This window comes from Onthophagus taurus, chromosome 2 (assembly GCF_036711975.1).
Source record: "Onthophagus taurus isolate NC chromosome 2, IU_Otau_3.0, whole genome shotgun sequence".
Taxonomy (NCBI): domain Eukaryota; kingdom Metazoa; phylum Arthropoda; class Insecta; order Coleoptera; family Scarabaeidae; genus Onthophagus; species Onthophagus taurus.
Window position 1 is genome coordinate 16,227,381 of NC_091967.1, and position 18,278 is coordinate 16,245,658.

General features: G+C 31.9%; 1 protein-coding gene across 10 annotated transcripts in view; it reads right to left on the reverse strand.

The window, feature by feature from the left end:
* Window positions 1-3,902: 3,902 nt before the first annotated feature.
* LOC111419022 (Calmodulin-binding transcription activator) overlaps window positions 3,903-18,278 on the reverse strand; it is a 211,668-nt gene continuing 197,292 nt past the window's right edge. For 4 of the 10 annotated variants that reach the window (XM_023051762.2, XM_023051824.2, XM_023051818.2 and 1 more), the window contains 16 exons: window positions 14,597-14,668; window positions 14,010-14,201; window positions 13,284-13,955; window positions 12,972-13,043; window positions 11,774-12,623; window positions 11,494-11,720; window positions 10,588-11,441; window positions 10,421-10,539; window positions 9,802-9,897; window positions 9,076-9,143; window positions 8,562-8,719; window positions 8,329-8,510; window positions 7,945-8,272; window positions 7,256-7,330; window positions 4,153-4,266; window positions 3,903-4,097 (listed from right to left, as the gene is read on the reverse strand). In XM_023051762.2, the coding sequence (XP_022907530.1) occupies window positions 4,073-4,097; window positions 4,153-4,266; window positions 7,256-7,330; window positions 7,945-8,272; window positions 8,329-8,510; window positions 8,562-8,719; window positions 9,076-9,143; window positions 9,802-9,897; window positions 10,421-10,539; window positions 10,588-11,441; window positions 11,494-11,720; window positions 11,774-12,623; window positions 12,972-13,043; window positions 13,284-13,955; window positions 14,010-14,201; window positions 14,597-14,668 (4,104 nt within the window). In that variant the 3' untranslated portion in view covers window positions 3,903-4,072. Of the gene's footprint in view, window positions 4,098-4,152; window positions 4,267-4,367; window positions 4,399-7,255; window positions 7,331-7,944; window positions 8,273-8,328; window positions 8,511-8,561; window positions 8,720-9,075; window positions 9,144-9,801; window positions 9,898-10,420; window positions 10,540-10,587; window positions 11,442-11,493; window positions 11,721-11,773; window positions 12,624-12,971; window positions 13,044-13,283; window positions 13,956-14,009; window positions 14,202-14,596; window positions 14,669-18,278 lie in introns of all 10 variants that reach the window. The other 6 variants (XM_023051776.2, XM_023051770.2, XM_023051785.2 and 3 more) reach the window with 6 other exon arrangements.

Genomic DNA, 18,278 nt, shown 5'->3' on the forward strand with positions numbered 1-18,278 from the left:
TTGCAATCTTTTTTCACTATGAAAAATTTGGTTAACATTTTTAAGATTATTGGTTTGAAAAATTCGCCAATATCATGCTTTAATTATTTTATTTACCTGTAGCATGTGTTCAATTTAGGATAATATGAGACAGAAAGCATTTATTAGATCATGGAGGATTAGTTCATCACATTTGCAGCATTCCTAAGACTCCAGGCTTGTTATTACATATGAAATCTTTCCAGTGTTGAAGACCTAATGTGTCGTATATACAAATTTTTGACGGTTTCTTTTATATACGCAGAACTGTCCATCACGATGTACATACAGCCTTTAGAATGTGGTAGAACACATTCTACGGTGGTGTTTACACGTGCTGTGATAGAATCAAGTAAATGTCGTTTATGCCGTTTTGGCTTGGCAGCGTCGATATAACTTCTAGAGCGTTAGAATAAGATACAGCCTGCTAAATCTCTAAACTTTCTTATCGCATGACCAACTTTTCCAAATTTGCAAATGTATTTGTTGTACAATTTTGATATTAAACTTCCTTGATATATAATGTTTATGTTTGTTCAGTTGATTTTCCAAGTTTCTTGTTACACATCAAGTCACGTTGTATATAGACATATGATAGATATGGACGAGGAGAAGGTATCAGCTCATCTGTCTATTTGACACGCAATCTTCCCAAGTCATCAAACTTAATCATATAGCCTTTCCATATTTTCAGATGTATTTAGCATGTATAAACAATTTCCCAATTTAGAGCTATATAAGCACGATAACGATAAGGTAGGGTGTGCAGTATCGTATTTGAAGATCTTTTAAGTCGCCTGTTACGTTTGTAGTTTCCTATTGGTTATAAAAAGCCTTAGGATTGGGTTAGATGACGCAGAAAGCATCACTTTGTCGCACATATGACCTTCTCAAGTCTGTAAACTTACTTATCTCATATACAACCTTTCCAAATTTGATGTTGTACATAAACAGTTTCCAAGTCTAACACTTTCCTGGTGTATATGCAGAATTCTAGAATCATAGGATATCATGAGCAGATTTCCCAAGTCATCAGACTTGCTTGGCATTTATGCAATTGTTCTAAATGTATATACTGATTTAGCGGACGTATAGATTTTCCAAGTTTGTTTTATCTGTATGTCTGTAATATTTCGGCCAACATATTGAAAATCAGATAGTTGAAATAGGAAGCAACGGTTTGTAAAGGTAAATCGCATATTAAGATTATGGAAGCTTTCATGTCTTAATAAGTATACGAAGAAAAAAACGGAAGACATAAGTGTATTCAATAAATTTGAATTTTTTTGCTTGAAAGATGCTAAAAATGTTGACATTTTTTCAGCAGTTAGTGCGGTTAAGTAGGCACTGATTGCATGCTTGCATTGATAAGTACTTAATTCAAATCTATTGCTTTTGACAATAAATGATCAAGTATAACAGAGTTTGTTTCTTAAATATTATGCTAATTAGAATTTAAAAAATCTTGAAAATCTTATATTTTATTACAAAATCTTCTGGACCAACTAGTAAAAATACGAAATCAATGTTAATTCAACGACTTGGTAAATTATTGTAAAGATCTAGTAATTTTTCTTTCAAAAAATATATAATTATAATTTAGAATATAACTGGTAATTGATAATATGAAAATAAAATCAATATTGAAAACTGTGTACTTGCTTATTTATTAATATATGTCTATAACTGATTTCGACAACTCAAGTATCATCAACTAAATCTATATAACTTTGACTTTTAAAAATTATTTTCTTGATATGGATCTTTCAATCCTAGAATTGAATGTTTTCCAAGTTTCCATAAACCAGACATATCTACATACATCTTGTTACCAGTTCTCAACAACAATATATGAACATTGATGTTAAGTTCTTGTAACCATGCTCTTGCAGGAGTGCATCCTTCAAAGGTCAAACTTTGTCAATAACTGTTGGATTAAAAAATATTAACGTTTAGACAAGCTTGTTATGTTCAAAATATCTGGTATATTGTCATGTTTCATAATATAAAATATTAGTAGTATTATGTTAGTAATAAGCTCAAATAATAATTTATTCAACCTAATTACCAATTGCTAAGTCATCAAATATTAAATTATTGCAATCCCTATATAATTAATGTCAGTCAATTACAAATTTTTATTAACTGATTGCAAGAAAGCACGCTGTTGAAAAAGTCAAAAAGGATTTAAATATTTCTAAGATTTAGTAAGATTTAGTTTAAAATTGTAAATATAAGAACGCAATACCAGTAATCCCATGGTAATTTTACATTTCAAGATTTGCGATAAAGTGTTATCTTTATAACTTATTATTATTAATTTTATTCACTGTGAAGTACCAAAAGTCACCAAAATATAAAGTAAAAACGCATTTTTTTTCATTTAATTTAACCACTTGTATCTCCTACCGTTTTTAAGTCCCCATAGTAAAGAGATTATCTAAGACAGTTACAATAATATAATTTTTACAACAAATAATTTCTTTTTCAAACAACAAAATAAAATAATTTTTGAGCACCAATTTGTTTTGTCATCATTTACCATTTCTTCTATATGTTTATTTACAACCCTCAGTCAATTGTACAATAAGGTTTTTTATGTTGCCTATTTTTATTTCTGTTCTTTAATTTTTATTTATGTACAGTAACTAACGATAATATGATATGTATGAGCAGAACTATTCGAGTCACTATTTTTTTTTATTTTTATTCATTAAATAAGTACGTAATATTATTTTGAAAATTAATTTTCGTTTCGTTACATTTTTATATTTTCATCCTGTTAAACTCAAGTAAGTACTCTATTTTTTTTTGTTAGTACTGAAAAAAATTTAAAATGGAATTATCCAGTATAGTAGCTTGGTTAAGTAATGTTAATTAATTAATACTTTATATGTATATATTGCTAAATTCTCTAATTGTAAGAGCGAGACTGCACTTTGTTTATTTTTTTTTATTAATGATTTAGAATTTAAGGTCTACTCTAAAAGTGGCAGTGGAAAATATTTTAGAAACTCATATTTTGCTATGTATTAAGGTCATTTATATTGTAATATTTTTTTTGGATTGGGTTTATTAGTTGATTTTGAAATATATTTTTTCGAAAAGTGTTTTATAAATATCTAAACACCGAAATTGAAAACGGAAAAGTGTAGATTGACTAGTAATCCATTAGGTTTAATCGTTTAATAAGTTAATTAATTAAGCTAAGTATCGTTATGACTATCATAGTAAAGACTAGTTCGGCTACATAGATTTTCAAATATTCGCCAAGATCATTAAAAGTTTTAAATGCGTTTCTTCCAATTCAGTCTTTTATTTTTAAATTAAACTAAAATTTGTTTTTGTCTCAATAATTTCATATTTATTTCGTAGGATATGTACTAAATAATCTACATTATTAAGCATTTCAAATACAAAATTTAAGCTACTGAAATTTAATTTTTAATTCTTTTTTTCTTTAAATGAATGATCTTAGCGAATCGTCAAACTACAATCACAGTTTTTTCTTTTTTTAAATCCATTGTAATCAGAAATAGTTAGGTCATACAACGTCTAAACATCTCACTTTTGTTGTCGATCCGTGCATTCGTGAAAAATGCATAAAAATTACCAATTAACAGCCAAAGTAGACACCGTTTAAAAACACGTTTACGTTTATATAATTAATTAATAATCAAGAGAGTGACGGAACTAACGTTTATAGCGCTTTTTTTAATTATGCTATCATGTGTTGATTTCTTTTTTTATTATGTATTAATATTCTTTTATTTCTCCTTACTTTTTTAAGTATTTAAAATTTGTAAATACATTTTTGTCTTGTAAGTATATAATTGTGGTTACTATTTTTTTTATTCGGATAGGAGAGTAATTAATCTAAAAAGTGAAGAATAAACAGTTTCCTATTTCTTTTGCTAAGTACATTTAACGTAAAAATTAAGAAGTGTTTACGGATTATAAATGCAACGTTCTGTTTAAGTATTGAAAAAATCGTTATCATGATGTTGGTTCTTAATTATTCGGATACTTTGAAGAAATTATCTACAATTTTTTCCTAATTGTTTAGATCAGTGTCAAACCTAAAAAAATAAATAAATCAGGTTATGCAGGGATTGAGAAAAGATTGTGGCTTACGTAACATTATTTAGGCCTGAAGAGGTGGAATTGCCCCCTTGAGACACTGACTTTTGGTGGACATCCGCTGACTGGACCGCCTGCTTCTCTTTTTCTGCTCGTTCTCTCTGCAATCTATAATCAAAAAGAAACATAATAATTTAGAAAAAAATGTTAGTGCTTAAAGACGATGTTTAAGGTGATGTATAAAGTTTGTTTTTTAAATTTAAGCTTACCACTGTTGTTCCTATACTTTCTTCCCATGTACTATGTAGTGAGTGCATGGTGAAATAATGTTTTATTAAAGTTTGTGGTATAATCATTACTTAAAAGAAAATAATAACAATAGAAAATCTGCTATTATTCACTCGTTTAAAATTTTATTATTCAATTCGTAATAATAGCAGTTTTAAGTTACTTCGTTATTTATATTTTCATCCACATATACATTTTTTACAACATTACATATTATTATTTCAGTTATTTTAGAAAAGGTTTATAGATTAAGTGGATATTAAAAAAACTCAAAACAAGTATTGATTAAGTAAATATAGAAATTAGGACGATCCCAACCCAACCACAATGTATATGGTGTTCATAGACTTCAAGCGACTATGCAATTTACTATACCACAGAGCGCTATGGGGTATCTTAGAGGTAGCTAGAATCTCATCCACAATAATAAAATTAATAAATAAATTATGCAAAGATGCCAACTGCTGCGAACTACACACAGGAAAAACCGCGGACGCATTTACAGTCCTCAAATGCGTGATCTATAATCTAGACCTTGATTATGCAAATGACATATGCCTGATAGCGCATACTTTCAGTGATATCAAACGAGGACATGTGGAAACTCTCAAAGCAAACCCAAATTAGTCAAGCAATCTGTCAGAGGAAATGAAACTGGATTGGGCATGCGCTGTGAAGAGAATCTGAAAATTGAACCGGAACTTATAAAGCACAAGAAGGAGAGGAAGGTCCAGGAAAACCTGGCGGAGATCCATTAGGAAAGAGATAAAGGCAACAGGAATATCGTGGATGGAAGTGCAATAGATACCTTAAAACCGAACACGATGGCGAGAATTTGTCGAGACCCTATGCGATAAATGGGAACAAGAAAAAATGTTGTTCTATCAATATTCCAAATTATATGATACAACTCAAATAATACAACGCACACAAAGAGGAACTTACACAACGCAATTATTAGAAACAATAATACCAAACACCATAAACCATGAAACTACTTCTGCATGTGCTTTTACAGTGATTTAGAACTCTACAACAATCACCTTATCACCATAGAAGCGTCTAGCCACAAAAGGGAATCAAGAAATTCACTAATTCCATGAAAAATTAATCAATAATGTAAGAGAATACGGTAAAATCACTTTCTGGCCAAACCAAACTTAACGAACTGTTAGTGTGGCACTATTTAAAAAAATCTTACAAATACATCCGATTTTATAACACTGGGGAACATTGTTCATATATTTTCTTGGTGAACTTAGGTTGATATATCTCAGCCTCCTCATATTTATTTTTTTCGCATTTTAACTTCTTAAACACAGTCGAAGAAATCCAAAGAGAAAGTGTATACTAATAGTTGTAAAAAAAGTTGTAAAACGTGGTGGGGATAAGTAAGAAGTAGCTGGCGGCATTGGATTTATAATAATAATACTCTTTTAGCAGTTTTGGTAAGCATTAAAATTTAATGAGTCTATTATTCTTCATATTCCTCCTCTTTATCTATATTAATATAAAGTTATACCATAGAAGTGTCATCTCTCAAAAGCTTCGTAGAATTGAAGCAAACGACTACAAAGTTTCATCTAAAGCGTTGACTTACTTTACTTATTGCTTGTGGTGGAGCATAGGGCAGCAGAAAAGGGTCCGGCTTTTCCCGGCTTCTATTGCTTGTGTTTGAAAAATTCGCTAAAAATGGGCGCCCTCCTCTTCCTTAGTGTGTGGCCAATCCAATGCTATTTTCTCTCCTTGATTTGATCACTAATGGGCCGTTAGTTCGTTCTCTTCCGTAAGTCGTCATTGGATATCACTTTCAACTCGTTTCAACTTTCTTCCATTCATTGTTAACATAATTTCGACCACAGAATAGATTCTCATTTCCGTCGTTTTTTTAACATTGATTTTTATTTCTGCTGCTTCTGCATCATCTTGCAGTTTTCTCAGCTTTACCTTCATGTCACAAAATCTCTGTCAACTGTCGTTTGCAATCTCAAGGTCCTCAAGTTTTGCATCCCCATTTAATACCATTTCTTCTTTCTTCTGTAACCTTTCTCATCACTCTATCCAATGTCAGGAGGAACAGTGAGTGACAAAATAAGCCCCAAAATTTTCCTGGATAGGATCGGCAATTTTTCCATTATGCACCACTTGACTGAGTCGTTAAGGATATAAAATAGTGTAAACGAAAAGAGGAGTAACTTAAAAAAGGAAGGTATTGCACTATTGCATTTCTTGCAATGATCAGAACTAATAACTCATCAAATTTCCAAGTGGCAATAAAAATTCATACTATCCTGTAATTCAACCTACATGAACGGCTTTTTGGCATATAATAAGGCGGATCTTATCCAAGTTTCTAACGTATTAAAGCTCTTAGGTGATAAAACTCACTTACATGAAGAACCCAACCTAACTGTAATCAAACCCCACTCATTCAATCCTAATTATAATCACATCTGCACTACTTCAAAGATCTAAATATATCATCTATGTTGATTATAGTCACACCCAACTCATCCTAATTACAATCACAGCTTCACAAAAAACCTATTTCTTGAAATTTTTAATAACTAATTAAAGACAATGGTAGGTATTAATTGGAAGGTAAAACAATCAGCTGGAAACCTTTAGTATCAAATGAAATCGTATGATACAAACTTACAACATTCTGTATAATATGAAACAGATTTGGTAAATATTAATGATATGTTGAGAAGGCAAAGATTTTAAATAATTTCGGCGAATTATCGAGAAATATTATCACAAAATTTTCAGAAATTTTGAATTATCAAATAATAATAATTTTCCATGATTAAGAAAAATAAAATATTAAAAATATGCTACATTACATAAAACAATGAGTTAGACTTACTTATTTTTTGATTGCCTCATAAACTGTTGAATTTTTCTGGCAGCTTGATGTTGTCTTCGTTGGGAATAAGTTCTTCTATAAGAAGCCGATAAATAAGTTAAACAATTCCAATTAATAAAATAAAACAAAAAAAAAACAAATTTTCACAATATAATTGATAACATTTAATGACTTCAGTACTACTTTTTAAATTAACTAAAAACAAATAACTAAAACGTTTTCACTAGAATCACTTTCAAAGAAGCTTAAAGAATTCCAACATAAAGTTTGAAAAATAAATTGAACATATTTATAAAAGGATTAAGGTCTTCTTATTGCAGAAAGTTGTTATTTTCTGTATCGTAGGATAACTGTAACACCGAAAGACAACATCGAGAACTACCACACAACACCACAAAATCGGGTTCTTTTAGCAGCTACACAGAAGCAGGCAGGGCTGATACGCAACACGGTTAATGTTGAGATAGGTTTGCTAATAATATTCGATGTAAAATACCCTCAAAATTCGATATTTCATATTACAACAAAGATGCAAATTAAATTATATTCATCAAATAAATGATTATAAAAGTAATAAGGAAGCGAAATTACAAAAGAAATTATGACGATTTTAAACAATAACTTATAAAATGAAGTAAAAGTATTTTACACTTTTTTTTAATTAGCAAACCAATCTCCCGTGTACTTACTTGAGCCCTCCAGCAGGAGTGCTTTCTCTACTTGTCCTCCCTCCCTGCTCTCTGTAGTTACGGTAATAGTTCTGGATGCAAACTGCCGCTTCCTGGCTCTTCTTGAATCTCTTATGTTCACAATATGACCTGTATCCGTTTTGAATAACCATTGCAGCGTGAGTTACTTGTTTAAAATAAGCGTATTGTTTGTATCTTCTATAATAATTTTGAATTATAACCGCTGCTGCTCTTTCTTTATCCTGTTCTTGCTGAAGACGCCCTTTATACGATCTATACGCTTTTTGGATTATTTTTGCTGCTTCATACAGTTCCCTTTGTTCACGATCTACAAAAAGAATCAAAATAAAGTTTTATTCTTTTTTTTTAAGTAAATAAGATTACCTGATAATGTTAAATTAGAGAAGTCTTTTTCAAAAACAGTTCCAGATGCTTGGAAGAACTCGCAGAAATCTGCTGTTGTTGGTGGCGGAGATGGTGAATCTAAAGTAAAGGAGCAAGGTGATTGGAGACAGCTTGATGATGCAGGACTTAAACTGGAAGCTGGAGTAGCAACGTCGCAATGTCTAAAAATAAATTTATAAACATAAATTTGCTTTTCTTAATTATTCAATTACCTGTAATTGTGATCCGAGAATTCAAAATTAAACTCTGTCGATTCAAAACTGGAAGAAGCAGATTGATCAAGTAATGGTTCCATAAAAACGTCCGATAAAGTATCACTTCCTTCAGGAGGCCCAGGACTATTATCCAGTAACATTTCTTCACTTTCATTCTAATTAAATTTAGAGGAAAATTAATTTTACTCTTTTATGTAGAGTTTGGCAAAAGAACATTCCTTTTATATTAAAGTTAGGGTGTGTTCAAACATTACGCCGTGATTGGACGTCGAGTATCGCAATGTGTCTCTTAAGACAACTAAACCCGAATGTTGCTAGTTCTAGGTTTAGTGTAGTTCCACTTTTAGTTCAATAAAAATATACCATAATTTAACGCTGAATAACAATTAAAATTACCAATTTTAAGACTTAGAACTAGAAACATTCTAGCATTCATTTTTGATGCCGCGCTTGTTTGAACACACCTTTAAAGGAATATGATTTCACGTGAAATAAAAATAATGAGTCATACTTTGATTCTATCTGGCATTGCTGCTATAATCTGTTCTGCAAGTGTTAAAACTCGAGCGTCTTGTTCCCCTAAAGGTCATAAAAAATAAAAATTAGTATTAAATTAAATGTATGAACAATTTCATCAAAACACAGATGTACAATTCAAGCATATAACTTAGACAATTTATTCCAAATCATTTTTGTACCATCTGTTTATATAAAAAGACCTATTTTAAACATGCATGTAAATAGTAGTTCTAAAAAAAATTTGCAAACTAAGAAATGCAAAAGCTTTAGCAAAATTTTGAACAATTTAAAGAGAATTTTATGTCTCAAGAATTAAATAAATAGATTAAAAAATAAGATCCTAAAACTATTTATCTTTTATTAGTAACCTAATTGGATTCTTAATCAATTATAATTGGATAAGTGCAATTCGGTGTTAAATATTTTTACATGTTTCACTATAATCTCATTAATTACCTCTAATTCTATAAAATGTTAGTAATCTAGAAAGTTTTAAGAAGGTTTTTAAGTAAGGTTTTAAATAGGTTTTACAGGTAAGTATAAGTATGAGGACATAATGTTAAAGATATACGATGTAAGTACATAGTTAATACTGTTAGTAGTGATAGTAAATAAGTTAGAGTAGTAGTAGAGGTTTAGGTACACAACAGTGAACAGACAACACCGACAGACAGACAACAAACATTAGTAGTAGTAGTTTCTGGCTTTACGGACTGACCTACAACGCTGTTGTGCGCGTCAGAGTCGTCGTCCGAAACAGCTTCCACATCAATCAGGGGGCTACTGCTTCTGTGGACGTTACCAGCTACTTCGCCTGTATAACGGCCAAACATTCCAAAAAAATATTTATTTATATAAAAAAGAGATATACAAAAATGTTTTACCATAAATGTGTTACCAAAAATTTTTCATCGAAAAATGTTATATATTAAAACAAATCTTAAATAATTTTCTGAATCATAAATTAAATATTTGCTTTGAATTTTTATTTTGTTAATGTAAAAGATTTAAATGAAAAAGTCTAAAGCGGACGAAGACGAACTTATCAAATTACTCATGCATAGATGGAAATGACTTTCTTTTTAATTTTTATTAGGTACTTACCTTGGATAAATATGAACAAGAATATCATTTTGAAAAGTAAAGTTGGATAAATTTGATATTTGTTATTCTTGTGAATTACCCCTGGAGTTAACACAACTTTATTAATCAACCCAACTTTATTAAGAATTATCCTGTTCATATTAAAACTAGTCAAAAAATTAATAATAAACTTTACTCCTTTATCATAATTTTAGAATGATTTAAATAAAAAAACCAGAGAAAATAAAACTCACATAACGCAATATCCATTCTTCTGCTTGATGATGAATCCACATCAGCATCTAAACTATCGTTAGGAATAGGAGAACTCCCTGGAAGAGACATGCTCCTATCGAACCTATTCGTAAATAAACTATAAAAAGCGTTACAAATTTGTTCTTAATTCAAAAATAAATACAACCTGGATAGTTTACTTCCTTCCTTAGAACTTTTATTACTCTTGATACGTTGCGATGTTTCAGATGATTGACCATAAGCCATATGGATTCCGCTGTCAACTGATGGGCGTTTCATCAATCTACTTTGGTTACGTTGATTTGAAGAATCTTCTGAGAATAAAGGAGTTGGGGATGAACTTAGCAACTTATTCGAGCCGATTATATTTGAATCTGTTGTTAAAGAATCCATATCCAAATTTAATATTTTATATTTTTGGGATTCACTTCTCGTTACAGCACCCGGTCTTAAAAACACTCCATCGTGCGATTTACTATTTGAAGCAACCGAGTTTAAAGACGTTATCGAACTTGCTGGTGAAATCATCGTAGGAGAAGCAACGCTGTTTGACTGTAACAACATGTTAGCTTTATCTCTTCTTTCTTCAAGTTTTACGAGTGCTTTAACTAGATCCGGGTGGTTATTAGATTTCGCGCATTCCAAGGCGCTTTGGTTTGAAGTGTTTTTAATATTCAAAGCGGTGTGGTTCCATTTGTATAACATAACAGCTGTTTCGGTGTGTCCTCTAGCGCAAGCCCACATTAACGGAGTATAACCGTCCACGTCTTGACTTAATGCATCGACTTCCGTTTCGAGAAGCAAAGATGAATTTTCAGCCCTCCAATGAAGCATGGCGCACACAAGTCTGGAGTATCCTAAAGATGCTGCTAAATGCAACAAAGTCATTCCACGATGACTTGCAAACCAAGCAACACTAAGTTCTTCACCATGCCTCCATGGCCTTGATGTCATATTTTGGCAATAAGAAACCAAGCGATCTTCAAAGTTGTGTTGGGTGAACAAAGCTGTATCTTCAACCTAAAGAAACTAATAATAAAATAAAATTGATGAAACATTAGATTGAGTTTACCACGTCTCCGTCTTGTGGTTCTTGTTTGATTTGGAGTCGATCATCCATAGCTTCTAATCGTTGCAATAACGTGAATTTTAGCAAGTTATCGTTGGATCTTTCCACTTTGGGTTCTGGTGCTAAGAGTTGCTCCTCCCTCGGTGGTAATTTGTATTCGAATATCACAGAATTTGATATAACGTATCCGTCACAGGCTACTTGTAGCGTTGCTAATCCAGCTTCGTGAGCTATGGAAATATTTGATTCAAAATAGTATCGTAATTCTAAAAAAGAATCTTACCGGGACAATAACATCTTAAAACACCGCTTTGAACCAAAGTAGTAGGTACAGGGAATGTATCGAAAAGAACAGTGTAAGGTCCAGCGGAATGCCAAGGTCCTGTTACAAGAACTTTGACACCACCCTCCGGATATGCCCATTCTGGAGAATAATCGGTAATCTTTGCGCCACCTTCAACTTGGACGTTGGGTGTGATTTCAGCTTGATCCTTCTCGTTTCGATGCGCACCCACCGGCGTATTAACATCTAATAAACCACCATGTCCAGAGTCTAAAACTTCGAGTTCGGGAAAATCCCCCAACATATCAAAAGCATCCAAATTAACAAACACATCATCATCCACTACGTGAGTTGGAGACACTACCACATCACAATTATTGATGAAATCCATGGGATTGATTTCGCCATCCAAAGCGGAGTCTTGGTGTTGGGTGTGCTTTGAAGTATTCGATTCATTTCTGTTTTGATGATTATTCGATTGATGATTTTCTAAATCACCGGAACATAGCGGCATATTGGCTTGTAAAGTTCTTTGGATATCTTCTTGTGAAAGATCCAGAGTTTCGTTGAAAAAGCCGTTGTTGATGATTGTAGAGGAAGAGCTTTCGGTTTTCGATGCAGACGATTCCGGACCTAATAACACTACATTATCGTTGCAATAATTCTGTTGTTGCTGTTTGTAGTCTTCAGATACATCATCCTGCGAAGTGGTATCCATGTGTTTCGAGGGAGTCGATGGAGCACTGGTCATTACCATTTCGTTCGTCTGATTTGTTCGACCGTAATCGAACACTGATTGTCTCATGTTGTCCGTTGTTACTTCCATTTTCGTTTCTCTTTGATTTAATACCTGCGCATAATCATGCTTAATAATAACGTAAATCGTTTTTAAAAAATATAATATGGTAAAGGTCGACTATTTAGAGTTTTTAATAAGGTCAAGATCTGTTTTTTAAAGTAAACTCCTCAAATATGCAGAAAAGGATAATTATCATTGTATTCGTGGGTAAAAATAATAACTTGAAATTAAAATTTAATAAGTAAGTACATTCTAACGATAATTAAATAATCTATAGATTAAAAGCATTAATAATACGGTACACTACTTATATGGCGGTTTTTATGCATATAAGTAGTCGATTCATTAGCATAGAGTCTTAAGACCTAAGGTGCGTTTTAAATAAAAAATAATAAATACCTGATGTTGATTGTAAAGAAACTGCTTAATTTGGTGATGGTATGGATTGGCTTGCGTGTTGAAATTCTTTACCTGTTGAAGTTTTTCTTTGTAATTGTAATGGATTTAATTATTTTTTATGATTGTTTTAATATTAACCGTGTTTCAATTATAAAAATTAATAAAGAAATTATTTAATCAATCCTTATTGTTGAGACACAAAGAATTATTAATGCTTCAAAAATCTTATATTTTTAACATACAGTGTAATAAAGATTTATTTTTATCATCACATAAAAACCTAATAATTACACAAAATTAAAATATTCTCACCTTGCTATTGGGATTCGTTTGTAATCTACAGGAACTTTGACTGGTTTCCATCACCTCTTGTTTTAATATCAAAGGAGCATTTTTCGATGATTCCAATTTAGAAATTGCTCTAGAATTTGTGTTGCAAACAAAATTCGCAACGGAAACTGGAGCGACCAAACTTTGTCTACCACTACTATTTCCGGAAGCTGATGAATTGTTCAAAATTAACAAACCACCCCCGCCTTGAATCTGACTCAAACTAAGAACCAATGGTGGTGTATTGGAAGAAGACGAAGAAGAACCGTCCCTGATTTGATGATTAATCTGATTGACTTGACTCGAACCTCTGGTATCTCTGGTGTAAACACGAGGAGCGTGACTGTTGTGGGTTTGATTCGCGGTCATTAACATTGTCGATCCTGTACCGGTGGTTGATGAAACTTGGTTGTTATTCTCAGATTGATTGAGGATGGATGGAGGACGGTTGTTGGAACTGGAAGATGGAAGCGGGGAGCCGGCGAGCTCCGATTTGGCTGCTGTGATGCGACGCATCGGATGCGAACAAGTTTTACCATCTGCACAAGTTGAATCAGGACATCCACATTCGAGTTGTTTTACTAATGCTGCTTGTCTCGCAATTCTTTGTTTTTCCATTAACTGAGTTACAATTGCTTCTACAGTTTCAGCAGTCTAACAAATTAACAATAAATAAAAAAATTGTTTAGAAATTTTATTGCTACTTACTGATATTTCAAGCTCGTTGTTAAGATCTGGTTCATCTTCGCTAAAAAACATCGGTTTTAATTGAGATACAAGCTCGTCCTTAGTCCATTCTTTTTTATCTGCCCAAAGTGCTAAGCTCGGTGTGATAACTGCTAATTTGTTATCGTCAGGATAAGGTACGTTTAAATAGTGAACCAGAACGATGTCAGGATTCTGAAAATTTATAATCATATGTTAACAAAAAATGAATGATGTTAGTGAAATATTTACGCCATACAAAAATAAAAAATAGCACATAAAATATTGAAAGCTTCGGAAAAATATTTTCGTCCGAGTGTGCAAATAGCGTGTGATAACAAATGCACTAACCTCTCCTATTATTCAGTGGGTTACAAAATATACGTGGAATGTGGCAAAATGCGGGAAAAAAACGACTGAATAAACAATGAAAGTAGCATATTGATTACAGTCCAACCATAGTAAATAGCGATGATATTGCGAGGTCGCAGCATTGGTAAAGTTCGAACCGAAATGTCAATGTTATGCCGATTGGATTATTGAAAATCTTGTTGCGAAGACTTACAATTGTTAAAAATCCGAGTGCTTACCTGAAGCAGCCAGTAGCATCTCCTGTGAAAGGTCGGTAAAATTGCAGAATGAACGTAACATCCATAAATACACTGAAATAAAAAGAAACATGTTTAATAAAATCAGTAATATTACCAAATAAAACGATAAATTGGAAACTTTATAAAGATTTGTTTTGGCTTTATAAATATTAAAAGAAATATGGTGATGAGAAGAAATACGCTTAGAACATTCAAAAAAGAATATGATACTAAAATATTTAAGCGAAGTTGAACCGGAAGTACCGGTGTAATAGCCGCTTTTAATGGAGCGAGTTCTTCGTTAAATCGGGTTGGATCATTTAGTACCGCTTCATCCGTACAAAAACATGTTTTAGGCAGATTTGTCTGAAGAGAACTTATTAATCAAATGTTAAGAGGCTTTAACTCGACGGTTTGACGAATAATCCCAAGGCACCTACATTTGAAGTCGGTTTGAAAATAGTCATTTGTGTTTAACTGTTGTAAGAATAATGAAATGATTAAATATAGTTATTTATAAAAAATTAAATCATTTTGTTAAAAAATTATATTTTTTCAAATGTGAAATTTTGAGAACAAGTTAATTGTCTCTCCAAGCAATTTAGCCACTCTAATTGTAAGTAATGCATACTAGAATATCCAAAGCGTAACATCTCGCATTATAAGTCTCTCAAAGATCTCCATTCCAAACGGAGATCGTTGAAATTAATTACATCTTAATGAAAAAAAATCTTGAAATGCACTTATTTTTGCACATCTAAATGAATCTACGTTTTACAAAGTGGTATAGGAGATTTTTCTTTTAACCTTATTTTATCATAACAATTATTCTTTCATTTTTACTAGATAGACGAATTAAGGAGAAGTTTTCTATAAAAAACTATGTTATTTTTGGAAAAACAGGAAAAGATGGACGACATTGCAAGCTAAGAAAAAATACCAAACAAGATGAAACAAAATTCTAAGTTTCGTATTCCTAAGAAATGCACATACTATTTTAAAATTAAATTTTTGATTTCATCTTCTATCCTTTTCCAAAAAGTTAATCCATTTCAGTATATCCTCAATTTACACATATACGACAACAACTACGATGAAGCTGATTTGCAGAAAGATGCATGATAAGCGTCCTTCTCTGGATTGTGAACAACTGCTACAAGACAGAATGGGTCCACATCTGCAATTCATACAGATTTCATATCCATCTTTGCAGCGATTATGCCAAAAAGTTATAAGTGAACAATTAAAGCAACTTATATGATGCAGGTTGAGCATCAGTAGTTCAGTGCGAAACTTATATTCACAGTTTTCCTTCAGAGAGGTAATCTGTGATTGCTTGTAGTATGGAATCACACGTAGTTGCCCCTTACATTAATGTGTCATCCACACATAGCACAAACATAGGACTGGAATGAAATAAAGTAGTAATCTAACCGAACGATACAAACCAAAGGTTGCCTACTTTTAAAGAAGCTTGAGTGGCAGCTTTTTGTAGAAGAATCTTTCTCTTTCTTTCCTTGGGATAACTTTTCTACAGTCAATTTGTGATTATTTTTGATAATTGTAAAACGAACGAAGACTAGTGTTGTCCTCTTATACTCTGTAGTTCCAAAACCAGATGCTTTAGTAGCAAAACAGGAATCGAGACTTCAAAGTTCTATTTTTGAACATCGGCAAACAAAATTTGCACGCTATATTAATTATTCTGGGTTACACTGTATTTTTTTTATCGTAATTACAGGCTTTTTTTGAAGGTATATACTTCACACGGTCACGGTTATCGATTCTTACTACAACATTCGAGTAGTTCAAGTCTTAATTACTGTAGTACGATGTGTTTGCATCGTGTGTAAAAAATGCTCACAAAAGATATAAAAATGTAAAGTCGATTTAAACGTTAATCCTCATTTACTAGCAAATTTCCTAATTTTATAGATAGACAAAAAATCACAATTCAGAAAATATTTACCCAAGTTCTATTGATAAACAATATCAAAATCTTAGCCCATGCTATGTAGAATATTATGTTATAAGTCCTATTGATGTTATTACCCAAGAAGAAAAGTTTAGAAAAATCATTCAAACAAAATGAACACCAAATGAAGTCTACACAGCTGAGAATAGATTGTTGAGATAAAAGATAGTAGTTTGTATGGATTTTATGGAAAACAAAGAGAGAAAAGTTTTGCTAAAATTTGGGCAACCAAATTCACAAGCAATATAACACGATACAATGCCAATATCACTAGTTCATTATGACTACATCAAATGGTAATTCGTTTGTTAACTTGCCCAGAAAACGAATCACAACTCGCGGTTCCTCACAGAAATATGTGTCAAAATCATCCAGTTTATCTAAAATGAAGTAGGATATGAAACATCTCTTAGGATATACAACCTATTTGAAGCAGTGACAATACTGTTTCATCAAATTAAAGCGTCCATATATTCCCATCCTTTATGTAATCTAACTAATTCACATAATGTATATTTCCTTATCGGCAGATCGTTAATATTCAGCGATCACCCGTCACCGATCAAGATGAAAATGATTTATCACCACGATGAAAATGATCCGAAAAATCAATAACTTTTGGTAAGGGTGGTTCTTTTATTATTTAAACATGTATAAAGCTATAAGAAAGATTTAGGGAAGTTTTGAGCACGGCAAAGTTCTTGTGGTTACGCTGAAGAAATTTGCAGAAAGTGTATTAAAAAGCAGAATACACTATTTACATTCACTTGTAAAACATCGTCTTGCTCTGATCAGCATCTTCATAACATCGTCGATTATTATTGTTGACTTTGTTATGTAGGGACTGTATAACTAATGTAACATGAAAAAGGAATATCGCTTCAAGTAATCAACAGACCGGAAATAATAGCATCCAAAGGAATTCAGCGGCAACCGAAGGAAATTAGTGTAATTGAGGAATGTAGCAAAATCGAATAGTATTTTATCTTAATTGTATTAAATAAATGATTATAAAAATTTGTAAAATCTGGCAGGAATTTATCCAATTATTAAAAAAATCCCCTGTATTTAAGTGGTGAATTTGAGTAAATTATATACTTAGTGATTGGATTTAAAAGAATTTTGACATAAACGAGATAACGGTGAGTTGGTGAATCGCTCCCTTTAATTAATGGATTGTAGATGGGTGAAGGGTTACTCATTGCGCTGGAAAAATACTGTGAGAGCACGAACCAAACGAATACGAAATAGGAAACAAAGCGTTAGATGGTAAAGGTAATTCACCGCTAATTCGACATACTACCAACGTTAAATCCAGCGAACAATCAAGGCTTGTCATTTCTGGGTGTAACAAAAGTGAACGGTGGCTTTCAATTTGTAGCACCGAAGTGGATATTTTTGCTTTTATTCGATTCTCGTCATTTTAAGGTGTTAATTAAAGTGTGGGAATCTAATTTGAACATTGATTTTTTAAGAAAATTTAAATAATACATTTTTAATAGTGAAGTCTTTATTCGCCTAGTTTCTTTTACGTTTATGTCAGTCAAACTTTTCCAGACAAATTTCAAAATTTTTAATAACGCTGTTATTAAACACAATTTAATTTTCCGGTAATTTCAGCCAGGAAAAAGAAAATCTTTCGTAAAGACAGCCGGAGCTAAGATATCCATTTCAATTTCAACCCGTCATAACGAAAGAAGGAAAATA